The 25,390-nt window shown below is 48.1% G+C and overlaps 2 protein-coding genes across 6 annotated transcripts in view; one reads left to right on the forward strand and one right to left on the reverse strand.

Annotated features, from left to right (window-relative positions):
• Nucleotides 1-5,623: 5,623 nt before the first annotated feature.
• DRAM2 (DNA damage regulated autophagy modulator 2) lies at nt 5,624-25,318 on the reverse strand. Of its 3 annotated transcripts, none has more exons than XM_039698538.1 (9): nt 25,202-25,318; nt 20,638-20,729; nt 17,094-17,251; nt 16,103-16,170; nt 15,414-15,553; nt 13,072-13,249; nt 9,659-9,741; nt 8,871-8,963; nt 5,624-5,887 (listed from the first exon to the last, which is right to left on the reverse strand). In XM_039698538.1, exons 3-9 carry the CDS (start codon nt 17,222-17,224, stop codon nt 5,732-5,734), a joined length of 849 nt encoding a protein of 282 aa, XP_039554472.1. In that variant the 5' UTR covers nt 17,225-17,251; nt 20,638-20,729; nt 25,202-25,318; the 3' UTR covers nt 5,624-5,731. The 3 variants fall into 3 exon arrangements, with proteins under 3 accessions (XP_039554472.1, XP_039554473.1, XP_039554474.1); XM_039698539.1 differs by lacking the exon at nt 25,202-25,318 and adding an exon at nt 23,545-23,569; XM_039698540.1 differs by lacking the exon at nt 5,624-5,887 and adding an exon at nt 8,075-8,401 and having other exon boundaries at nt 25,202-25,310.
• The window catches only part of CEPT1 (choline/ethanolamine phosphotransferase 1), a 33,262-nt gene continuing 31,891 nt past the window's right edge, over nt 24,020-25,390 (forward strand). For 2 of the 3 annotated variants that reach the window (XM_039698532.1, XM_039698537.1), the window contains exon 1: nt 25,262-25,328. The gene's annotated coding sequence lies outside the window, so the exon portion shown is untranslated. Of the gene's footprint in view, nt 24,304-25,261; nt 25,329-25,390 lie in introns of those variants that run through there. The other variant, XM_039698533.1, reaches the window with a different exon arrangement.

The following is a 25,390-nucleotide window of genomic DNA, read 5'->3' on the forward strand; positions in this document are numbered from 1 at the left end:
ACGTCGACTCCATCCCACCTGAAAGGATGAAATGGGACTTGGGAAGGAGATGGAGGCAGCTTTGTGTTATGTGTCTGGTGCTGCAGTCACCTGGTAGATACTCTTCCAACACGCTTTGCTCACTTACTGTTCTCTAACAAATGTCTTTCCTTTATTTCCAGTGATCTCAAAAATAATTAATGAAGCCGAGTTCTCTTATCCTCTCATTTCACTTGAGGTTTCCAGCGTTGACATTCTACAATGCACCATCTTTTTATCCCAGAACCTCTTTTACCCTAACAAAGTAGTCCATTTGCCTGAGTTTTTTGTAGACACAATTAAGTACTCAAAGTTTGGAGAAGAATCCTCACTGCAGAATTTTGAAGAAACGTGACCAGGATCTGATAGAAGAAGGTGTATGGGCTATGTCCAGTATAGTGACAGAAAATACCTGGTGCAGTTCAGAAACCAAGTATGGAAGAGAGACATCTTCCTTGGAACAGCACTAGTGCAAGGTTGCAGGGATCACTGAGAGCCAAGAGAAGCCTCTTGATTGCTGATGGGGGAAAGTTGCACCAAGAGGAGCAAAGGGGCTTCTGACAGCCAAGGACCTTAAGGCTGTTGGAGCTGCTCCTCATCCTGACTCACCATCTGCAGCATGGATTGGATTTTGCTGCCCTGTTCATCCTTGAACTCCTGTGATTTATGAAGAGTCTGTGACAAGAGCAAGAGTTCTGGCAATACTGGCTGTCACCCCAGGAGTGGAGGTGACCGGTAGCCATCCCTGAGTTCAGCCCAGGCTGGCAGGAAGGTGTTACACACCAGAATTGCTGTGCTAAGTACTACAAAATCAATGGATTTAGGATATGAATTACAACTTCAAGCAAATTCCTGGCAAGAATCACCTTTTACAAATTTCAGAGTCCAAAGAGCAGAAGTGGCAGTGAGTGCTGGACAGAACAGATTCAGGAAGTGAAGATGGTGCTGGGTAAGTTGCCAACATCAGCCAAACCTGGCGCCTTGGAGTCCCTGGCCAGAATTGTCCCTGTGCCTGTCTCCTGTACTGGAGACCCACCACAGCCCCAGAATTTCTATGTGAGGCACAAACCTTGACAGAGGTCTCTCCTAGACATAGAATCATTGTATCGTTTTGATTGGAAAAAGCCCTCAAGATCATTAAGTCTGGCCATAAACCTGAGGTGGCCAAGCCCAGCACTGATCCAGAGCTGGGCAATGCCAGGTGCAGCCCAGGAAGCCACCAGAGGAAGGGGGCTGTACTAGGAACACCCATCAGATGAAGCTCTGGACAGAATAGCAGTGTCATGTTCACAACACAGCAGAGCATAATTAATCCAGGAAGTTCTGGAATGTATTGAGGATAAACTCTCCAAGTGAGGGAGGAGCCAGCAAGGAGAGGAGCTGTGCTGGACCTTGTGCTCACCAACAAGGACGACTTAGTAGAGAATGAGAAGCTCAGGGACAGCCTGGGCTGAGTGAACGTGGAATGGTGGATTCAGGATCCTCAGGGCAACAAGGAGGGCACAGTGAGTCCTGGGATTCAGGATGCCTCTTCAGGGATCTCCTTGGCTGAGTGTCATGGGATAAAGCCCTGGAGGGAAGAGGGGCCCAGAAGAGCTTGTTCATATTTAAGGATCACCTCCAAGCTCAGGAGTGACGCATCTCAAGCATGAGAAATTTGGACAAAAACTCCAGGAGGCCTGTGAGGGTGAACAAGGAGCTCTTGGACAAACTCAGAGTGTGGAAGCAAAGACAGGCAGCCGAGGAGGAATACAGAGGGATTGTCTGAAGTTAGGTTAGGGATCAGGTTAGGAAACCTGAAGCCCTGGTAGAGTTAAATCTGGCCAGGGACATCAAGGGTAACAGAAAAGCTTCTATAGGAACATTGGTGATAAAAGGAAGACTGGGGAAAATGTCCTCTCCAAAAGGAAACGGGACACCTGCTTTCCCAGGACATGGAGAAGTCTGAGATTCTCAGTATTTGTGCCCCAGTCTTCACTGGGAAGTGACCCACTCACACCGCCAGAGTTGCAAGGGCAAAGGCAGGGACTGGGAGAAGGAAGAACCCTCCACCCTAGGAGAACCATGTAATTCCAGAACCTTTAAGGTTGGAAAAGCCCTCCAAGGTCATTAAGTCAAACCTGTGTCATCTAGTCCAATCTGTGACCAATACCTGCCTTGCCACTCAGCCCAGAGCACTGAATGCCACGTTCAGGCATTCCTTCAACACTTCCAGGGATGGCAAATGCATTATCTCCCTGGGAAGACCCTTCAATGCGTGACCACCCCTTCCAGGAAGAAATTCCTCCTGAAGCCAACCTGAGTTTCCTGGTACAACTTGATGCCATTTCCTCTTGTCCTGTCCCTGTTCCCTGGGAGCAGAGCCTGACCTCCCCTGGCTGCCTCCTCCTGTCAGGGAGTTGTGGAGAGCCAGCAGGTCTCCCCTGAGTCTTCTTTTCTCTAGGCTGAGCCTCCCAGCTCTCTCATCCATTCCTAAGAGGACTTATGCTCCATACTCTTCACCAGCTCTGTTCCTTTCTCTGGGCTTGAGAAGATAAAGTATCTTCTACTGGAGTATCTTAAATACTCCAGTAAAGGAGTATTTAAGGAATATGAAGGTGTACAGGTCTGTGAAACCTGATGAGATACATCTATGGATCCTGGTAGAACTGGCAGAGGAAGTTCCTAAGCCACTCTGTATCACATTGAAAAGTTGTGGCAGTTCAGTGAAGTTCCACTGACTGGAAAATGGAAAATTTGACCCCATTTTTCAAAAGAGAAATAAGGCAGATGCAGTACGCTACAGGCCAATCAGTCACACTGGTGTCCGGCAAGATCATGGAGAAGATCATTCTGGAAACTATGCTACGGCACACAGAAAATAAAAGGTGATTGGTGACAACCAGTATGGCTTCTCTGAAGACAAATTGTGCCTGACAACTTTGGTGACCTTGTATGACAAGGTGACAGTGCTGATAGGTGAGGGCAGAGCGACTGATATCATCTACCTGGACTGTGCAAAGCATTTGACACTGTCCTGCAGGACAGCCTTGTCTCAAAACTGGAGAGACATGGATTTGATGGGTGGAACACCCACTGGATAAGGAATTGGCTGGATGGTGGCACTCAAAGGATTGTGGTCTGCAGCTGTAGACAAGTATGTCTGAGTGGAGACCAGTGACAAGTGGTGCCCCAAGGGTCAGTTGGGACCAGTGCTGTCTTTGTCAGTGACATGGGCAAGTGGAATTGAAGCATCCTCAGCATGATGCTGACAGTGAGATGTTTGGTGATGTCACACACGAGGAAAGGGACAGGGCATCCAGAGGGACCTGGATGGGCTGGAGAGGTGGGATCATGTGAACCTCATGAAGTTCAGCAAGGCCAAGGACAAGATCCTGCCCCTGGATTGGGGTGACCCCCAGCATAACTCCAGGCTGGGGGATAAATGGAGCAGCCCTGAAGAGAAGGAGCTGGGGGTGTTGGTGGATGAGAAGCTCAACAGGAGTGACTCCATCAGTGATGAGGGAAAGCTGACAGATGCCATTTATCTAGACTTCTGTAACCATTTGACATGGTTCTCCCCCAGTATCCTTCTCTACATTGGAGAGATGGATTTAATGGGTGGATTGTCAGGTGGATAAGGAATTGGTTGTATGGCCACATCCAGGCAGTTGTGGTAAAAGGCTCAGAGTCCCTGTGAACATTAATGACAGTGGTGTCCTTCATGGATCTGTACTGGGACCAGCGTTATGTAATATCTTCATTAATGACAAATGGAAGGATCTAGGGCACCCTGAGCAGGTTTGTAGGTGACACTGAACGGAGGGGGCAGGGACACCCCTGCGGGAGAGGGTCATTGAGAGGGACCTGGACAAGCTCAGAAGTGGCCCATGGGAAACTCAAGAAGTTTAATAAGGCCAAGTTCCAGGTGCTGCAGCTGGGTCAGGGTGACCCTGGGATGGATCCAGGCTGGGGGTGAGCAGATGGAGCAGGCCTGGGAGAATGACCTGGGGGTGTCGGTGGGTGAGACCTGAATATGCCTCAGCCCAGAAACCCCCCAAGCCCTCGGCTGATCCCCCAGTGTGGGCAGCAGGGGAGGGGGATTCTGCCCCTATGCCTCACTCAGGTGATACTCCACTTACAGTGCTGCCTTAAGACTTAGGACCCAACAGCAGCAGAAGGACCTGGAGCTGCTGGAGCAAGTGTAGAGGAGGCCATGGAGATGCTCAGACACCTGGAGTTCCTCTGCTCTGGAGCCAGGCTGGGAGAGCTGGGAATGTTTAGCCTGGAGAGAGACACTCCAGGGGAAGAGAAGGTTCCAGGGAGACAGAGCCCCTTCCAGTGCCTAAAAGGGCTCCGGGAAAGCTGGAGAGGGACTTTGGACAAGGCATGGCATGACAGGACAAGGGGAATGGCTTTTCACTGCTAGAGGGCAGGGTTAGATAGGATACTGGGAAGGAATTGTTCCCTGTGAGGATGGGGAGCCCCTGGCCCAGGCTGCCCAGAGAAGCTGTGGCTGCTCCATCACTGGAAGTGTCCATGGTCAAGTTGGACGGGGCTTGGAGCAACCTGGGATAGTGGAAGGTGCCCTGCTCATGATACAGTGGTGGAATGAGATGATCTTTAGTGTCCCTTCCATCCCAAACCATCTTGGGATTTTATTAATCGAGATCTGAGGACTGTGCACAGAATAAATCCTGGGGCAGAGCTGAGCCAGGGCCACCCATAGCAGCCCAGGCCAGGGCTAGATGCTCAGGCTTGGGCTGATGTGGAGCTCATGGGCCAAGAGTGTGTGAGGAGGTCCCAGGGGCCTGGTCAGGGCAATTCAGGTGTATTAATGGACCCTATCAGCCTGTTCAGTGCTTGGCTGGTCAGGCATTGGAAGGGGCTGTCCAAGGAGCTGGTGGAGGCACCATCCCTGGAGTTCTTTAAAGGTTGTCTGGATCTCGCTGGGTGATATGATTTAGGTGTTGTGGGGCTACAGTGGCAGTATGGGATGGACTTGGATGATCTTGAAGGTCTCTTTCAGCCATGATGATTCTATGGGAGGTGGGACCCAACTTAGACCCTGAATCATGACTGTGCTGGTAGGACTGCAGAAAAGGGGAAAAAGGCGGGGATTCACTGGGGGGTGTAACTGGAGCAGCTGGGAGTAGGGAACTGCTCCTCATTGCTGCTCATCTGTCTCTTGACAAAGGGTAAGACAGCAGGAAAAGGGTTTTCCTGGCATTGAAGAGGTTGTTAAACCGAGAAGAGTTGGACGCTCTGAGGCTGAATTTCCATGGATCTGCAGCTGAGCAGGAATTCCAGCACGTGGTGCTGGGCTGATAGGGGAGCAGTGAGGGAGGTTTGCAGGGTTTAACTGTAAACCCAGGAATGTACTGCTTTGGGCAGTAAATTCATAATCTTTGAGGTTGAAAAAGCCCTCTGAGGTCATGGAATCAAATTTTCCCCACCACTGCCAAGGCCACCTATAGTAGTTCGTTTTGGGGGGGGCACTCTGGGCAGTCCCCGGAGGGCCCCCTTTCAAAACGAACTACTATAAACGGTGACTAATGTTCAGCAAGAGCACCGACAGCCCCGAGACGAAAATGGACCGTGCCAGTATGATAAATTGGGACACGCCTTATTAGTATAATCAAATAAGAATTTATTGATTACAGCAAATAAAGCATAAGCAAAGCAGCGCTGGGCGACGGGGGAGTTTGTTCTCCGCCAACTGCCTCAGCCACAGTCAGTTCCAGTCGGTTTTTATACTGTATCGTTTCCTGTCCACGTGTCCTTTAAGTCGTACTCTGCGTATGTGTTCTTCTGTTGCTAGATGGTCATATCGGGCCTCCCGGTGGTCTCTAGGTGAAGGCCGGTAGTTTTTTTTTTTCTCAGATTTCCTCTGGGTGACCCATTCCTTATTTAGTACCAATGCTTATCTCTCTGAAACTTAAAAGTTGTTAGGCAAGCGCATTTTGGACAATGTGGGTTTTATCAAGTGCTGAAAGTCTGTTTCCTGTTATCTTACTTTAGTCCCGGGTTTTATCAAGAGCTGGAAGTCTGTTTCTTGTTATTTTACTTTAGTCCCAGGTTTTCTCAAGTGCTAGAAGTCTGTTTCCTGTTATCTTACTTTAATCCCTTAGTGAACAAAACATGCCGTGTTCTATCACACCTCCACGACTTGGTGATTCTTTCACTGTCATAGGCAGCTGTGCCAGGGCTGGACAACCCTTTTGGGGAAGAAATTTTTCCTATTGTCCAACCAAAACCTCAGTCTGCCCTGACTGGCTCATCTCCAGCTCATCAGTGACATTAAGTTACAGAGAAATTCCTGCTCTCTGGGGCAGGAGTTGCTTCTGGGATGTCTGTTGTCAGGATCAACCTCTGCATGTTTCACAGGGATCCATGGAGAAAGCAGTGAAGGGGAGGTGAGGAAAGCCCTGTGAGCAGGCAGATGTCTTCTAGAGCCTCCTTGAGAGCTACATGAATGCATCAATTGGGATTTTTTCTTCTCCCATCCTATTACGTAAAGAGCTCTCTCCCTCCTCCACAGGGATCCCATCACTGTTGGCACCATCTCTTGCTTAAACCATTTGTCTAATGGGCCTTGGGGGAAGCAAAGGATTCTCTCAGCTGAAACATCACATATTCTACATTGGAGCAGTTAATCAGGAACTGGGCTTTACCTATTCCCTGCTTAGGAAGTATGTGGCCAAGTGTGCAGCTCTCCAGGGTGGCTGGGATCCCTAAGGATTCATCCGCAGGTAAAATACAATACTTGAGAAACCTTCCTAGGCCCATGTAAATCACATCCACCTGTCCTCTCACCCCACTGCCCTCAGTAGTATGGCATCTTCTGGCCCCAAATGTTGTTTCCACTCTGTGAATTGTCTGAACTCTGGCTGAACCAGGCTGGAGGTGCGGTAACAGGGATGGAGACATCCCATTTAAATCTGGAAGAAAGAAGCTACTCAGGGGAAGTTGGGGTTTCCAGGAGGCCTCCAGCTTAGATTAATTTCTCTCCAGGTGCTTTGTCTGCTCCTCCAGGAAGGGAAGATGCCAAAGTAAGGAATTCTGGTGTGGGAGGAAATGTGCTGGAGCTCATGTATAAGCCTTGAACTTGGTAACTTGGGAAGGGAACTGAGCTATCCCTGCCGAGCAGGGCTCAGAGGCAGCTGTGAAGGTACTTGGTAGGTTTGTGCACAATCAAATATCCCCTCAATCTGCTGTACCTTGGTAGAATTTGAGATACTTGTTTTTAAGGCTTCTGGCTTGGCCTGGGCATGAGCGTGGGAGGTTGTCCCTATGGATTGACCCTGGAAGCAGCTGGTGTGTTTGGCACTTAGAGGCTCCAGCTCAGCCTCTGGAGCACACAGACACTCCACAGGGTTGGGATAAGGGCTTCAGCACTCTGGGAGCTGCTGGAAGCAGCTGGAGGAAGGAGCAGCTGGCTTAGGTTGGAGGCTCTCAGGGAACACCAGGGATGTTGAGAACATGAGGACAGGGGTCGCACTCTGGGGTGTTTAAGGGACAGCTCTTGGCTTGGGAGGGAACGGGACATGGGCTGCCTTGGCCAACTTCCACCTGTGTAACAGGGACGCTTGGCATGAGAATTCCTGGGTCAACCTGCCTGTCAGCTCCAACAACTGGAGGATGGACAGGGCCTGGAACAAGCTGGTCTAGTGGAAGGTGTCCTTGTGCATGGCAGGGAATGGAATGGGATGGGCTTTAAGGTCCTTTCTGAGCCAAACCCTTCTGGGATTCCGTGGCTGTGTGGTTCCTGCTGCTCCCTGTCATTCCTGTCCAGAGCCAACACAGCAGGAGGGAGCTGCTCAGCTGCCTCCTGACCTCCAGAGCAGGCTGTGGTGTGAAGAGGTTTTTCCCTATGGGCTGCTCAAAGGATGGGGTGGCTTTGGGGTCCATCCCATCTGGCCCAAACTACAGGGCATGGATCAGCCCCCTGGGCTCAAGGGGAGCAGAGGTGAGGCTGGAGGCTCTGCCATCCAAAAGGATTTAGCCTGAGGAGACTGGAGAGAGGAAGGTGAAGGAGGTCAAACTGGGTGTGGAGGAAGAGACAAAGAGACACAACTCATTAATAACCTTCATTTAATCCTTCATGACACTGGGAAATGTAGAAATGTCACAGACTCATTCACAGTACTGGTAACATTTGCAAAGCTGTGCAAAGCCCTTGATGTCAAGTACAAGACTTGACATGACAATAACTTCATACTTTTTTTTTATATAAAATAAATGTGTAGAAATAACAGCTGTTATTGCTATTGAATTCCTGAGTTCTCTCCATCCATCAGATGCTCCCTGCTATGAGCAGTGCCTGCTCCTCTGCCCTGAAGCTCCCTGGGCTCTCGTGCAGGGTCTGGCCCTGCAGGCTGACCACGGCTCGCAGGGAGATTTTCTGTGGAGGGAAAGCAAAGGAGGTCCCTGTGAGTGGCTCCCTCACTGCCTTGGCACTGGCAAGTTCAGTGACCAGAGGAAACACCATTTTGTAAACACCAAGAGATCAGCTCAGAACCATGCCTGGCTCCTAGCTGTGGGCTCCATCATTTGCCTTGTCCTGGAGGAAAAGGCCCCTATGGCTGTAACAGGTCTGGAAGTGAAGTCAGTCAGGGCCAGTTGAGGCTAGTTAAAGCCAGCCTGATGCTGGAGCTGTGGTAACACAGCAGGGACAGACTCTATGGGGGTCACTTAGAGCTGCTCATGAGTCTCCAGCCCTGGTGACTGATCCATACCAGGTTAATGGTTGGACTCCATTACCTTAAAGGTCTTCTCCAACCAAAACAATTCCATGATCCCATAAAATCTAAGGCTGCCCTGCAGCACTACACTGGGCTATTCAGAAACAGAGAATGTTAACTTCATTTTACCTGGAAGTCACGGATGTAGGTGAGGAAGAAGCTGAGGAAGGAGAATGCCAGTGACCACTCGGAGACGGTACTGATGATGTGGGGGGTGTAGCCCTATGTTACAGAGGGGAAAAAATCCATGTGAAAACTGCTCTGGAACCTACAGTGGCACAAGAATTGCTTGTGACTTGTGACATCCCATGTGAGATCCTGCATTCAGAACTATTCCCACTGGAGACCAAAATCCCTTATTGTATCTGGAATCTCCAAGAATGAAGTGCTGAAGAATGAGAATGATCAGGAAAACACCTGCTCCAACTTGGATGATGCCTACTGGGAATTTAATACACACCTGCAAAACATGAAAGTTCAGTCCAGAGCTCAACTAACAAAGAGCAGGAAGGTTCAAGGCCCTCCTCAAGATGAAGAAGGAATTAATTTAGAGTTACACTCGAAGATCCAACAGTTTTGTGCAATTAGAACTTCAACAAATACTGGCACAGGTTGCCCAGAGCAGCTGTGGCTGCCCCATCCCTGGAAGTCCAAGGCCAGGTTGCACAGGGCTTGGAGCAACCTGGGCTAGTGGGAGGTGTCCCCACCCATGGCAGAGGGTGGAACTGGATGGGCTTTAAGGTCCCTCCCAACCCACCCTAGTCTGGGATTCCATAATTCCAAGGAGCTGCTGGCTGGTTTGGCTGGCATAGCTCTCTCCTCTCTCACCCCAGGCTGTGTCGTGAACTGCAGGAAGTTCTCACCTGTCCCTCCAAATCCATCTGGATTTGGACTCCATTTCCCACCCAATCACTTACTCTTTCCTGGGGGTCCCAGTGCAGCTTCTGCACCAGGTTCTGTCCATACAAGCCACTGTACAACACAACTGAGGACACAAACACTGAGGGAGGAGGTTAAGGAACATTCAAGGCCAAGAATGAGGAACATGGAACTTGCAGACTGTGTTGAGCTGAGGCTATGTGATCTCATATGTGATCTCAGCCTGAGGAGCAGTAATGGTGCCATGGACAGTTCACACTGTGCCCTTCAACCCAGCCCCCTGGTTATTGTCATGTGAAAAGGTTAATTTCAACCCAAACCCATTATTTCTGTTCTCTGAGTGCTGCCTCTCATTATTCCTCTGATCAAAGGCAGCACTCTCATGTAAGTATTTAAGCTATGGTCAGATGTGCACACTTACTGAGCATTTAAATTTAATTTTACTGATATTTCCCACCCTAATAAGAGTCTAGATCTCTTCCTCTGATGGCTTGTCAGTGTCTCAACTACCTTGCATTCTTGCTGTGGGCCACAGGTTGGAATTCTGTATCACCTGCAGCAAAGAGGATTTTTGGCTTTTCTGTTTGCCTCTCAGTCAAGGTTTGAGAAGTGCTTTGGATTTCACCTCATGTGACAACGATCCCCTATTTAATCCAAGACCTGGATCTTTCTAGAGTATTTGATGTCAATTCTTCAACATCTTACAGAGGGAAGTTACCCAAAAAAGTGCTTCTGCTACGCCACAAATGAAACTCAGATCATTAATTTACAGACAACCTGATTTTCATAGCATTAAGATATTAAATTCTTCAGTGGTTAATGAGATCAAACATGAAGAGCCTCCTGATGTGAAAAATTAATTTTGGTGGTGAACAAGGCTGGACATCCTAGCACAAACATAGCTTTAAGAACCCAGACTTCTAAAGCTTATTTAAAAATGTGTGTGAGTGGTTTAGGAGCTCTGGTTACTGACTGGACCACAGACACCCAATTTTCTGCTGAATTGAACTGGGCAGCTCTAGGAGCTGTTTGTTATCTGCCCGAGTTCCTGCTGCAGTGGGAAGAATTTAGTCATTGTGATACAAAAACAACTGGTTCCCATTCCCTCCCCTGACCACCATTACAGTGGGTCATCAACCGCCTTGCTCTGTGCTGGCAGTTCTGCTTGTTACACTCCACCACAGGACCAGGAGTATTTTCATAGATTCAGAGAATTGTTTAGGTTGGAAAAGGCCTCTGAGGTTGAGTCCAATTGTTCCCCAAGGCCAAGGCCACCACAAACCCATGTCCCCAAGTGCCACATCCACATGCCTTTTAAATCTCTCCAGGGATGGTGACTCCATCACTGCCCTGAGCAGCTGTGCCAGTGCCTGACCACCCTTTCTAGGAAGGAATTTTCCCTCATATCCAACTGAACTGAGGCCGTTTCCTCTTGTCCTGGTCCTTGTTGCCCAGCAGCAGAGCACAACCCCATCCTGGCTGCCCCCTCCTTGTCAGGGAGTTGTGCAGAGGCAGAAGGTTCCCCCGAGCCTCCAATTCCCTGAGCTGAGTCCCCCGGCTGCTCTCCCAGCTGCTCCTGGTGCTCCAGACCCTTCCCCAGCTCTGCTCCCTTCCCTGGACATGCCCCAGCCCCTCAGTGCCTCTCTTGTCAGCAGGGCCCAGAGCTGTCCCAGGACTGGAGCTACCCCAGCAGTGCCAGCACAGGGGATGGGCACTGCTGTGACCCCAGAGCTGGCACAAAATACATTTCCTTCTGTCTTCCAGTACCTGTTACAACCATTTAACCCAAGGTCACAGACTTCTCCCTTTCCCCATCTTTCCCTTATTACATTATGATCTGTTAATTTAGAACAATAATTTCCCTTTTCTTCCTCTTTCATTGTTATATATGTACACATCATTACTTCTACAACTTCCCTACAATTTTGGTTAGACTACATTGGCACAAAACCCTCTACTCATCTGAGGTTTGTGGGCTTTTGGCATCTGTAAGAGGAATGTAACTTGCAGCAGATCATATTGTTCATAGAACATATTTTAGTTTCACCAGTTTGCTTCCTCCCTATTCAAAGCTGAAAATCTTGTTTGCTAATAGCAAAAATTTCTGTTAAATACAATTCTCCAAGTTTCTTGGATGATTTCTTTGCTGTCTGCCAAGGCCCCTCAGCAGGTGAAGGTCCTTCATGATGGATAACAAGCCTGTGCCCCACTGTCCCTGCTCCTCTGACTCCTACAGATTCTATAATCCTGGAGCAGCAGGGATGGGAGCCCAGTGAGATGCTCCAATCTTGGGAAATGAGACATATGGTTTAGTGTTGGTATTGTCTGCCAGCCTGGAAATATGTGGGATTGGTGGGGATTAAATCAGTGGCCTGGATACAGCTGCAGATGGGACAGTGTTTAAACAATGCGTTTTGCAACTTGTGTCTCTGGCAGGAAGTTTGGTGGTGTTGTCCTGTTTGACACAAAAAGTGAGTTTAATTTTTAAATCAAATTTCTAAGTCCATTATGGTGAGCAGGAGAACTGTTCTGGTGCAGTTTCCTGACTGTTTCAATAATTTGGGAGAGGAAAAGGCCTCTATTTCTGAGTGAGTTTGCCCACATTTGTTATATAAATATATGGCTAAATGGGAAAGGATTCCCACTGAGAGAGGGCAGCACTAGAAGGTCCCTTCAACACAAACCATTCTGTGTTTCTTTCTTTCTCTAAACTCACAACTGCTTCCAGCAGTGGGAATTCAGAGCTAAAGGGGGTGATGGACTCATGCTGAGGGAAGGTGGTAGGGAATGCCAGTCAGAAATATCTTGTCTTTTGAACTGTAGGATGGGAAGGGAGGAAATCAGAGGTCTAAGTCCCTCCCTGATTCACCCTTGAAATGTGCTCCAGACTTGTCTCCCTGGCAAGTGCCCGCATATCATCCCTCTTCCAGAGCCAGCTGGCACATGGTCTGTTTTCCTCTTGTGCTACATTCTGGGTTTCTTTCTCAGTTATATCCAACTCTAACACTCTGCACCATTTTTGTCCTCAGGAACACACTTTTACTTCTTACTTGTTTTTTTCCCCCATTGAAACCAGCCATCCCTTAAGCACACTTCGCTTTGGCACCGTATTTCTTAATTTAGTCAGGCCTCTTGGGATAAACTCGTATTTTTCCTATTTTTAGTCTCTGGTGTGCAGTAGGAAAGGGGAGGAGAAAGGGTAGTAACTGTCCCTCTAACCTTTTCTTTTTCTTTTTTTTTTTTTAATATCCAGGGGGGAATATTAAAAGTATTAAAGGGATTAACCATTTTCCTTGACATTCCCAGGCTGGAATACAGAATGGGGCACACTACAGGGTGTAAAATCAAGGATGACAGGCTTCTTGTGGCACATGGTGGTGGTTCGGTTCAAGTAGGTGTAAATCCTGTGGAGACTACTGGGTTTTGGTGCCACTGCCCAAGCAAAGGATACTGCTCAAGATGCTGGAACAGCTCCACAGGAGAACGGCCAGGCGGGCCCAGAAGATGTCTTTGCTGTGAAGTTCTGGCTGCATCAGGTAGGACAGGATGGTCTGAACCAGCATGTAAATGGACCCCACCCCGAAGGTCAGGCAGGCTCCCAGCACATGGATGTAGTACAGGACGCATTTCTAGGGAAAGAAAGTGCTGCCTGTGAAAACCTGGTTTCATTTTCTTATGTAAACCTCTGGCATCCACCCCTCAGCAACCTCCCATTCTGCGCTAAGCAGTTCTGGACTGTGCCAGTCCACAGGAGACTTTTTTTGGAAGCAGCATTGGAAGATGTCTGGAAGCCACAACCTGCCAGCCTCTGGAATTTCTGCTTTTGTTAAGTTCTTGTGGTGAAGTTACAGGTCACAGCTGTATCTTCAGTACAGGAATTTGTGAGAGCTCTTTTCATAAATGACAGTATCAGAGGAATGGGGTGAAAGAATCCCTGCAGGTGGGCAGGGAGTGGGAGTGACAACATTTCCACCCCAGGAACCTGTGCGTCTATGTATCTGTGAAAGATTATGTAATACAGGACAGACACAACACTATTCTAGCACCCAATTTTGGATTAAGAATAATGAGGTTTTGCATTTCTCTGAATGAACTCTGGTTTGAATAAAGATTGTTTGTCAAATTAGTGTCTTGGAATTCTCTGAGGGAACAAGCAGCAATACTTAAAAAACACCACCAGGAGAACCAAGTGTCAAATAAAAAAAATAACTAAAACCAGAAGATATTAAAAAAAATCCAATCCAACTAAAATTTTGTTATCAAAATATATGTGTGTGAAAACCCAAGTGTGTTCACCTCTTTACTCTCATCACCAGCTTCGCACATGAGCCAGAGACAGGGAACAAAAAGTGTCATCTGACCTGCTGCACAAGGCAAGGCCTGGCAGCCTCCTGCACTCCAATCATGCAGATGTTTCCTGCACTACAACATGAGGTTCTGTGTGTATCTTACTGAGTAACTCTTAAGATCAAGCTTTTGCTTGTGCACTTTCTGTGCGCAAATGAATTTTAAGTGCTGCATCTACAGTGAGAATTTATATGTAAGAAATAATCAGCTTGCAAAGGTGTGTGCTCCAAAAACATGTACTGTGCAGGGAAGTGTCAGCAGAGAGAAATTCTCTATTTTCACACTTCAGGGTCTTCAATCACCAGTGGATTTCAGGGAAATATGCAAGTGCATTACTTCCAACTTTTTTTTGCTCAAGATTAAACAATGCACGAACTGTTACCAAATTAACATGTGCCTCTTGGATTTTGACTGTTGTGAAATACAAATAAAGTAGAAAAACCCTTTATTGATGGCAGTGGAGGGAAATAATGGAGTTGAGCAGAGTCTGGAGGATTCTTCTTGGTGGATGTGGAATGGGAGGCTGGGACCTCTGAGGGCTCTAGAAAACAATAAATAGATTGAGACCTCCAGAAGAAAAAAAATGCCTAGAATGAGAGTGCTGAGGTTTCTAAGACAGGGGGTGCTGCAGCACTTGAGGAGCTGGGCTAGGGAAAGGTGGAGGTTCCCAAGAGCTTTTCCTCTTTCGTTTTCCCTGTGCCTAATCCAGCAGGAGCCCGAGGTGACACTGCAGCCTGTGGTGGCTACAGGCACCACAACAGAGCCCCAGAATCCATCAGGTAATTAATGTGATATGGCTGGCAATTATACAATCACCTGGCAAATGAAGCCAACAATGGGGAGCTGCTCATGGTGTGATGGGTGAGAATATCAGATGTGGTTTTTTTGGAGTGGAAAGTATTGAGGAGAAAAAAAAAATAGAGACCTGGGATGGAGAAAATCAGAAGAATTAATATTGCAGAATTTTCAAGAATTAAAAGGTGTGAAGGAGAACCTACCCAAGAGGGCAGGTTTTCCAGAGCTGGGCTTGTGGGTTTGGATGTTTTGTTTGCTTTACTTCTAGTCACCACAAGTTTTTTATACCTTTTATACTATTTGATACCTGATTCTCCTGAGCCACAGCTGTGGGCTTTCAATCTGGATCTCAGGCTTTCAGCCTGCCTGGAAGGAGATCCAAGTGTGGCTTCTGCAATGCTTGGTGGTTATGAACGTTTTGAAATGTCATGAACAGCTGCTCACAAGTCCCAAAGCAAATAAGGAATAACTAACAAATTAAAAGTCAAACCTTACATTTTTTTAACTGTTCTCTGTAGAGAATGTCACAAAAAAGCAGTTTGCCATGGAAAGTTGCTTTCTGTAAATCTGCCATTTATCAGGTATGACATCAGATATCTCAGAACAGACACAGCTCTGGCAGGGACAGAGCAGTGCAGGTGGTGCACAAACCTGGAAATTTGCAATAATGCAGAGTCCAAAGCAGCTCATCCATCCCAGTGTGAGGCCCAGCTTATTCAGCCTCAGGATCTTGGGTTTTTCTGGGCTCAGGGCAGACACTTGCTTGTACCGGACGTACATGGTGGCCATCCCTGCCAAAGACAGCCACAGGCAGTGAGATTCCTGCTGGGGAGCAGTGTCCTTGTTTACCTGGGAAGATGCTGAGTGCCAGAGGAAACTTTTAAAATACAAGAATTTTTTAGGGCGCAGTGAAATAGGAAAGCTGTAAGGCTGGAATGAAAATTGAAATACTATAATGGCAAACAAGTTAAATTAATAGATTTTTCTGAGCTATTTAATTTAAAAGCCATATTAGGTTGTTTTCCCTCCTTCCATTGTTATAGCACAGGTAAGGTGACTGCCTTGAATTTAGATTTTTATTGCTTGTACTTTTCTGTTTGTTTTTTTGAATGCATTTTTTGTCCTTCTGGTATCTGCAATTGCCATATTGGCAATTCGTGGATAACATCCCTGACACACACTTTGAATTGTTTAAGAAAAGTGAGATTTATCGCTCAGTATTTTGTTTTTGAGTAAGAATTCTGGGCTGTTTAATGATCTGGAGAAGGAAATGAACTTTTTTAAAGCTGTTGCATTCCAGAACTGCCTGCAGCTCACCAAGGACAGTTTTCTGTACTCACCCAAGAAGGTTGAAACATTTAACATGATCCCAAATAAGCATCTTTCAGGTGGTATTGTCCCTGTGTCACTGGAAAAGATAAATTGAGTGATACATATCCTATATTATTTATATTAAAAATACTTCCAACACAACTTTACTTATTTCAGTCTACAAAGGACATGTAAAAAAGTGTCTCCCAGATGATTTTCACTGAATTTTTCACTACTCAAACTATGCTGTGCTGGTTTTAGAGCTGTAGAAATCACCATGGTAAAGACAAGCTCGCCTTGGAGCAGGGAATGATCATGCTCAGTGTAACTGTTACTTTCATATTGATCTTGATGCCATAAAAGGTGAATAAAAAGGATTAAAACTGAAAAAATTAAGAACATGGAACACTGAAAGAGCAAAGCTGTTATATATATCAGCCTTGACAGAATAAAGTTGGCAATGTAGATTTTAGTACGGATTTTCTGGTGCAACAAACCCGGCAGCAAGTGGCTTCACTCTGAGCAGGGATGTGGTGAGGCACCCCCAGTTTATCATCATTTTAAGGGTATGTTCACAGAGCCAAAGCTTAAAGTTTTGCACAAAACCAGGCACCTTTAAATAGGGTAACACACAAATCCCAGAATGGGTTAGGTTGGGAAGGACCTTCAAGCTCATCTCAACTATCTCATTCCAACCAGGGACACCTTCCACTGTCCCAGGTTGCTCCAAGCCCTGTCCAACCTGGCTTTGGACACTTCCAGACATGAGGCAGCAACAGTATCTCTGGGCAACACATACCAGGATTCACCACCCTCACAGGGAAGGAATTTCTTCCTAACATTTAACCTGAATTTCCCCTCTATCAGTTTAATATCACCTATAACTATATTAAATGGCTATAAAGAGTAATTTTAGAACAGGAGCTGTTGGGTAAGAGCTGCTATTTAAGTCTGGAGTTGGTAAGAATTCACAGGTGTGGGGTCATTTCAGTGCTCTGACACAGGGTGGACATCACTGACCTGATGTAGGGCACCAAAGGGTCAATGTGGTGCAGGACAATTGCAGTAATGTAGGAAAACACAAATGATGCTGCTGACCACACAACCAGTGCCACCGGCAGGAACGAGAGGCCTTGCTGGAACCACCACATTTCAGGGCTGACTTCTGCCTCCAGACACTGTGAAGAACCAAATGCAAAGGTTTACTAAGAGTTCTCAAACATTTACTGAGATTCTCAAATTTACTGAGTTCTCAAGAGTTTACTGAGAGTTCTCAAAGGTTTACTGAGATTCTCAAAGGTTATCTAGGATTTTACTATGAGGACTTTGAAATTTTGCTTTCCTTAAGGCAGGAAGCTTCCCATACAGCAGTTTGATGTATCTCTCACTCCTCTCCTGCAAATCCAAAGTGAACACTGACTTCACAAAAGAAATCATAAATAAGCAGAATTAAATCTGGAAATATTAATTCTGAAATTCTTAGAGTATCATTAGAAACCAGTACTGTCATTTTACTATGTAGCTTGGATTTTTTGCTGCCAGAAAAGGGTCAAGTGGGTCACTGTGAGTAAGTGACTCCATTTTCTTTCAGCCTTGTGTCACAACACCAGGTCAGTAGAGTGAGCTGACAGAGAATGTGTCCCTGCACTGACACTGCAACTGATGGTGGCTGTGCTGGAGCCTCCAGCTTCTATTAACACTTAGCTGGGTAGATGTGGAGGAAATGACCCAAAATTACTTTAATACCTGCCCTCAATTATTCCTTGTCAGACTGTGTGACTTGACATCTGTTATAGAGTCCCAGGGCTGGAAGGGACTTTAAACTCTATCTTGTTCCACCCTGCCACAGGCAGGGACACCTTCCACTATCCCAGGTTGCTCCAAGCCCTGTCCAACCTGGCCTTGGACACTTCCAAGGATGGGGGAGCCACAGTTTCTCTGGGCAACCTGTGCTAGGGCCTCAGCACCCTCACAGGGAGGAATATCCCATTTCACCCTGCCATTAGTTGCACACACATAGGTTTTATTTTCTACTCTGAGTCCTCTTTGCATCACAGTCTCATTTTGTTGTCCCTCCATAATGTGCTGATGGGCTCTCTCAAAGCACTGGGGGGTTTCCTGGGCTCACTGTGTTAATGTTGAGCAAACAGCTCCATTTCCCCACATCTTTTCCTCCCATCCTGTCTAGATTTGTGTATTGCCAAGGAGAAGACTGTACTAAGGTACCTCACAGAGTGGGACAGAAAATGACTTTGCCATTCAGCAACAATTTTTAAAAATTAGTTTGTTTTTTAAATTTATTGATGTTTAGGATGAAATGTCAGTGAAAATGTTAAAAACATATTTTGAAGGAAATCAAAACTGAAGTACTGTATAAATCACCCTATTTATTCTATGCTGTGAGGTTAACTTTTGGAAGATATCGCCTACGGAGGTTTGAGAACATAGACGCAATTCTTTTGTGGAGATTGAATCAGAACTTTTCCATGGACTGTAATATCAGTAATAACAATATGATATTAACAGGGCAGGGGCACCTTTCACTAGGGCAGGTTGCTGAGCTCCATCCAGCCTGGCTTCACGACCTCTCAGCTATCTGAGTTCACTGCTACAAACCACAACCCTCACGCTCAAGGGCTGCTCACAGCAGTTGCTGTTTTACAGGTGAGAGGAAAAGATCCATGTGCAGTGCAGTGAAATCATGATTCTGTAGTCACACTGTTCAGTTCCCTAAATCCCAGCCTGACAGCAAATCTGTGTCTCAACCCAGATGTCTAAGAGCAAGAAGGGTGTCTTAGGTTGGAAATGAGGGGTGCATTCTATTCCTATCTGATGGGGCAGTTATGTTCTGTTAATTGGGCAGTTTTCTTTATCTCTGCCACAACCAATCCTCCCTCCAGGAGATATTTTCTGCTAATGGGACATTGAGTGCCACAGCATGACTGATAAAATTCCATCATCCCACTGGGAGATGCTCTGCCCAGAGGGAGGAGCCAAGCATTCCTACCTGGATACAATCTGAGATCTGGAAGACCACAGCAGCCTATTCCACTGGATTCCCAGAGGAGCAGCTGCCTTTTCCACTGGATTCTCAGAAGACCAGGCCCATCTATATCACCTCTGGGTCTTCAGAGGAAGACTACACCCTTCTACAGGATCCCTGCTTCAACAGAACCACAGCTGACATTCCAGGAGGACTGCAGCCACAATTCCAATGGGACTGCTGCCAACACCCTGACCCACAGGGTACTAGGTCCTGTTCTGACTCTGTCAGTGTTGTTTTGTATTACTGCATTCTTAATTTTATTTTCTTTCCTAATAAAGAACTGTTATTCCTGCTCCCATATCTTTGCCTGAGAGCCCCCTTAATTTCAAAAATTATAATAATTTGGATGGAGGGGATTTACATTTTCCATTGAGGGGAGGCTTCTGCCTTCCTTAGCAGACACCTGTCTTTTCAAAGCAAGATGAAGGACCACCCTAGTGAGCTCACACAGAGAGAACTGTGACTCTTCTCTATTCTTGCTGCAAAAGCAAAGTAATTTGCTACTAGCTTCAAACACAACCAGAGCTATTTCAGCCTCCCAGAATGGCTGAGGTGGGGAAGGAGCCCTGGAAGTCACCTGGGCCATCCCCCTGCTCAAGCAGGGCCACCAGAGCCAATAGTGCAGGATTTCATCCCAAGGTTGGAGATATCACAACCTTTCTGGGGAGCCTGGGATGACCAGTTCCAGTCATCCTCACAGGGAAAAAGTGTTTCCTGATGTTCACTGGAGAGGAGAAAAAGTGTTTCAACATAGTTAAAACTGGAGACTGTAAACAGAAGATGAAAAAGGACAAAGGTAAAGAGCAAATAATGGAGAGTGTACATCCAGGAGCATCCAGGCAAAGATCTGTATGTGAGAAAAGCAAAATAATGTTGAAAGAAATTAGAAGGAAGTATTGAGAGATTTTAGAAGGGCATAGCCTGGGGTGGAGAGGCTGAAAGAAAGGAGGAAGAGAAAAGGAAGAAAGAGGAAGCACCAAGACTAGAAAGTCTCATGGCGAGAAAAAAGTTGAAATAAAAGTGGGTGAATCTTGCAAGAGGTCAGAGCTGGTCAACCTTCACAGCTCTTGCATAGAATGGACAACTACAGCCTTGTAGAGGTGAAGGTTCAGCTGCTTGTGAGAAAGCTAGTTGGTGACAGGTAAAGGTGTTTAACAGGATATGTAGTGAATAAGAACAGATTGACAGAACTCAAGTTGCCTGATCTCTTGCCCATTTTTAAGCTAAAGTTTGCCATCTGATCATGATTTTAAGATTGCAAGCAGTAATGACTGTAACTCCACAATCCCATCTCTAGTATGAGTAAATTGGGAATTTGAAAGAGAAATGTGGATTTTGCATGATGTTCTCTGTTATGTTCCTGGGTATGTAATTGTCAGCTCCAACCAGTCAGTCTGAATATACTTTTCATTTCACATTTAAATATTCATAGTGTCTTAATTTTATTTCTGAGCTAACATACTTTCCCCTGCAAACAAACCAGCCAACCAATGAACCAACAAACCACATTCCACATACCTGAGAAAAAGGGCATCAGAGGACATGTCACTTAAGGGCAATCCAAGGTCATTTTTCTGATGAAGCTCCACATTCGCTTCATTTTTCTGACTCTGAGATATAAAGGAAAATAAGCAAGATGTGAAGTTCTTCTGTACCTCTTGCCATGTTTATTCTTCTTAGCACCTTCTGTTAGTCACTGCTGCTGACTGGATACAGATTAGGCTGCTGGCTTGCCCCACGGTGTTTTTCCTCCATTCCAAGGAGTTTAAGGAGTGAAAGTTGTGTGTGGTGGGGAGGTAGAAATGAAGGTGTTTAAGGCTCTTTGATTTTAGGAGTATTCTACACAACCATTTAACTTGAATTGAAGAGCTTTCAAGAGATGAAGTGAATGCAACTAAAACCAGTGCCTAGGACTACAGCTTTCACCTAAGAGAGGGAACAGAACATGGAGACTTCCCATTTCGTTGTGGACACACATCCCCATGTCCTGCTGGTGCAATGATAAATACATGGCTGGAGAGGGGCTGGAGGAACCTGAGTATCATAGGACCATTTAAGCTGGAAAAGGCCTCTAAGATCATCAAGTTCAATTGTTCCTCTGGCACTGCCAAGGCCACTGCTAAACTAAATGCTCAGGTGCCACATCCACAGCTTTTAAATCCCTCCAGGGACGGTGACTCCACCTCTGCCTTAGACAGCCTGCGCCAGTGCTGGACACATTCCAGGAAGAAATTTTTCCCAATATCCAACCTCAACTTCCCCTGGTACAGCTTGAAGCTGTTTCCTCTTGTCCTTGCCCTTGCTGCCCAGCAGCAGAGCCTGACCTCCCCTGGCTGAACCCTCCTTGTCAGGGAGCTGTGCAGAGCCAGGTCCTCCCTGAGCCTCCTTTTCTCCAGGCTGAGCCCCCCAGCTGCTCCTGGTGCTCCAGACCCTTCCCCAGCTCTGCTCCCTTCCCTGGACATGCCCCAGCCCCTCAGTGTCTCTCTTGTCAGGAGGGGCTCAGAGCTGTCCCCAGGACTGGAGCTACCCCAGCAGTGCCAGCACTGGGAACCACGCTGGGCCTTCTGGACACCCCACAGCTGTGACAGCCCAGGTGCTGTTGCCCATGTGGGTTCATGTCCAGCCACTGTTACCAGCATTCCCAGAAAATTTCCCAGCTTTCCAGCCACTCCTTTCCCAGCTTGGAGCGTTCCATGGGATTGTTGTGACCCAAGGGCAGAACATGGCATTGGTCTTGTTGACTCTCCCACTGCTTGCCTCAGCCATGGATCCTGCCTGTCCATTTAATCAGACATTCCATAACTCCTGACTTCTCCTCCCACAGGTTTGAGTGCTGCCTTGGGGATGCAGAGGGGCTGAAGCTCTGTGGGGATGAAGCTCACAGACAATGCAGATTCTCTACCTGCTGATGGTATTTACGTGCCTGTGCAGACTGATTTACCTGGGCTAGGACAAGCTTAGTAAAGCAGAACAGCTATTCCCAACTTCTCCCTGCATGCTGCCCTTACTACAAAATAAACACGTCCACACAGGCAGCTCATCAGCACTGTCTGCTCCAAAGCAAGCTGGGCAGTAGAGAAGCTCTCACTCTGTTAGGACTGGGAATCTCTCTACCCTGAGCTGTCACTGCTCCCAGAGCTGAGCTCTGCACATGACTTATCATCATTTTCATGTGGTCTGGCACAAAGAGCACCTTCAGTCACACCACAGAGCACTGCTGAGGCACAGCTTCTTACTGAGAGTGTATGTGCAGGCTGGCAGAATCCTGGAATCTCCTGAGCTGGAAAGGACCCACAAGGATCATCCAGACCAACCCCTGCTCTGCACAGACACCTCAACAACTCCATCCTGTGTATCCCTGAGAGCACTGTCTAAACACTCCTGGAGCTCTGACAGCCTCGGGGCCGTGCCCATTCTCTGGGGAGCCTGGGCAGTGCCAGCACCCTCTGGGGGAAGAACCTTTCCTGATATCCAGCCAAAATCTCCCCGGCACAGCTCCAGCCCCTCCTTGGGTCCTGTCCCTGGTCACAGAGAGCAGAGGTCAGAGCTGTCCCTCAGGAGGAATCTGCAGACCCCAGGAGGATCATCCTGATGGCACCAGTTGGGCTCTATCCCTCTTGCCTTCCCCAGCAGAAACCCCCTCATGAACTCTCCTTACACCAAAAGCAGTTTTATAAATTTATCCTCCTTTAAATTCTCTTAGGTCAGTCAAGATCTACCCCGAGTTCTTTTCTTCCTCTATTTCTCTCCTCATTAAATATTTTACAGTGGAATCAAGTCAGTTCTCCCACTGTTCTGGGGGCAGACTGTACATCTCCAACACAGGCTTCACTCTGCAAACCCCTGGGCACAGTCAGGGCATAGTGTACTCCAGGCTGTCCCACCTTCCTGCTGTGCAGCTGCCCTGTGTCCCTGCCAGCTCCCAGGCTCTGTCTGGGCACAGAACGAGGCACCTCCAAACACCAGGAGGCAGAAAGGAATTACCATGTGTCAGATGCTGAGGTCATGAGATAAATTATTATTGACACCTCGTCCTATCCCATTGTTTTCAACAGGGAGAAGGAAAATACACACTCAAACTCCTTTTTTCATAAGCTCCTTTGCAAGCAGATTATACAACAACAATGGCCAGCCTCAATTTTCCATATAACTATGATTTTCTTAAACATCTATTCTGATCTTCAGGCACTTTAAAGTTCTAAGGGTTTTTATTTTTTTTTTAAGCTCCAGTTTGAGTATCACAGATTGTTTCCAATATCAAGAGTGAAGAAAGTGTTTCAAAAGCAAAGATTTTAACCCTCTCGGAAGTGTTTCTCCCAGCGCAAGAATGCAGCCACACCCTACCCAGGCTGGAGCACGTGGAATAGAATCTCCAAAGGAAAATGAAAGGTGGGCAAGACCATAAGGGCAGGAAATTCATGTTACCTGGAATGACAAAGCTGCAAAGATGGTTGAATTACGTGGGGAAATGAGAAATTCCTGAATTACTGATGATCCCTGGGTTGTCAATCTGCCTCTTCCCTGCTCTGCAGCCAGATAGGCAGAGATAAAGCACTACCAAGGGACACCTCCTTTTGTCTCCAGCAAATTTTCCAGTGGACAGCACTAAGGGAAGGACAGAGGAACTTGTCTGTGTCTTCCTAAACAAACAGAGGCTGGATGGGGCTGTGTCTGAACACAGGTTAGGTCCTACTGATAAGCCACGGGTAAAGGTCACTGATCCTCAAAGCACTGACGTCAGGAAGTAGGAAGAGTGTTACCTCTGCTGTCCGTGCTGCAGGGTAATGACAGGTGACTCATTTTGAGTGTTTTGTCAGTACAGCCACCAAAAAAGTTGCCAGGAAACCTTTCAGTCCTGGAGGGCAGCTTCCAGGGGGTCTCCGTGTTCTGGCCCTGCTCCTGCTCCCTGGCTGGGAAGACACAGCATGGCCTAGAGCCAACCCAAACAGTGCCAGGCCCAGGACACTGTGGCACAGGATGTCCCCAAGCCTGCTTGGGACAGCCGGCACACTGTGACAGTGGCTGGGTGCTCTGGCTGATCCTGGAGCTCTGTGTCAGGGATGAACCGATGGCACTGGCCAATCCCACTTGACTGACCACAGTTTCAGCTAAAAACACCTGAATCCTCGGAGCAGAGCCACCAGGAGATTCCCAGGGGACAGCTGGGACTGGAGTCACTGCAAGGTCACATGGGGAGTGGGGTGCTGGGGGTAATCAGGGAGGAAAGGGAAAAGGAACCAGGATGGAGGGAGGTTTAAGAAAGGAGGAAAAGGGAATGAAGGGGAGAAAGGGGAGGCTGAAGGCAGAGAGGTGAAGGGGCAGAGGGGCTCAGTGGGGTCCTCGGGGCAGTGATGGAGGTTCACTGGGGATGTGGCAGGGGGGTCACTGGGCAGCAGGAATGGTGGTGGCTGTCACTGGGGCTGACAGGGGGGCATAGAGGGGATGAGGGGGATTTATTAGGAGAGGGAGAGAGGACAGCTGAGGTTTCTGGGGGTCCCAAAGCGCAGTGCAGGCGGTGGGGGCTGCAGGGGGGTGAGAGGCACGGAGCAGGGTGGGGGTGACGTGGAGGGGGTCAGGGAACGCGGGGGATCGCTGAGCGGTAATGGGGGCTGACAGAGAGACCACGGCGTCTCTGGGGATGGGGGATCTCTGAGGGGATGACACGGGGCTTCCAAGGGAGACTCTGACGTGGTGACAGGGACATCGGAAGGTCCCTGAGGGGGATGAAGGGGGATCCCTGAGGGGGTGACAGGGGATCTCGGAGGGGGTAACAGGAACACTGGGCGGTTGCTAAGAGGAGTGATAGGGAGACCGGGGTATGGTCGCTGGGGGGTTGACAGAGATGGCTGTGGGGGGGGAAGGGGAGGTTGCGGTTCCCTGAGGGGTGCAGGGGAGGCTGTGGGTTCCCCGGGGTGCAGGGGAGGCTGTGGGTTCCCCGGGGTGCAGGGGAGGCTGTGGGTTCCCTGAGGGGTGCAGGGGAGGCTGTGGGTTCCCCGGGGGGGGCAGGGGAGGCTGTGCGTTCCCCGGGGTGCAGGGGTGACAGCGGGCTCGGTGTTTGGGTCCCCCGTGCCCCCCCCTTCACCTCAGCCGCTCCCGCGCCGTCCTCGCATCGCCCCGGCCCCGCCCCCGGCGCGCGCTGCCGCCGCCGCCTCCTTTCCGGCCGTCGCAAAAGGGGCGTAAAAGCAGCGCCGCCCGGTGCGGGAGCGGAGGTAGCGCTGGGGCCGTCCCGGGGGCTGCGCGGGGCCGGGAGCGCCGGGGAGCGGGGAGGGCC

This window comes from Passer montanus, unplaced genomic scaffold (assembly GCF_014805655.1).
Source record: "Passer montanus isolate IOZ18808 unplaced genomic scaffold, ASM1480565v1 scaffold127, whole genome shotgun sequence".
Classification (NCBI taxonomy): Eukaryota; Metazoa; Chordata; class Aves; order Passeriformes; family Passeridae; genus Passer; species Passer montanus.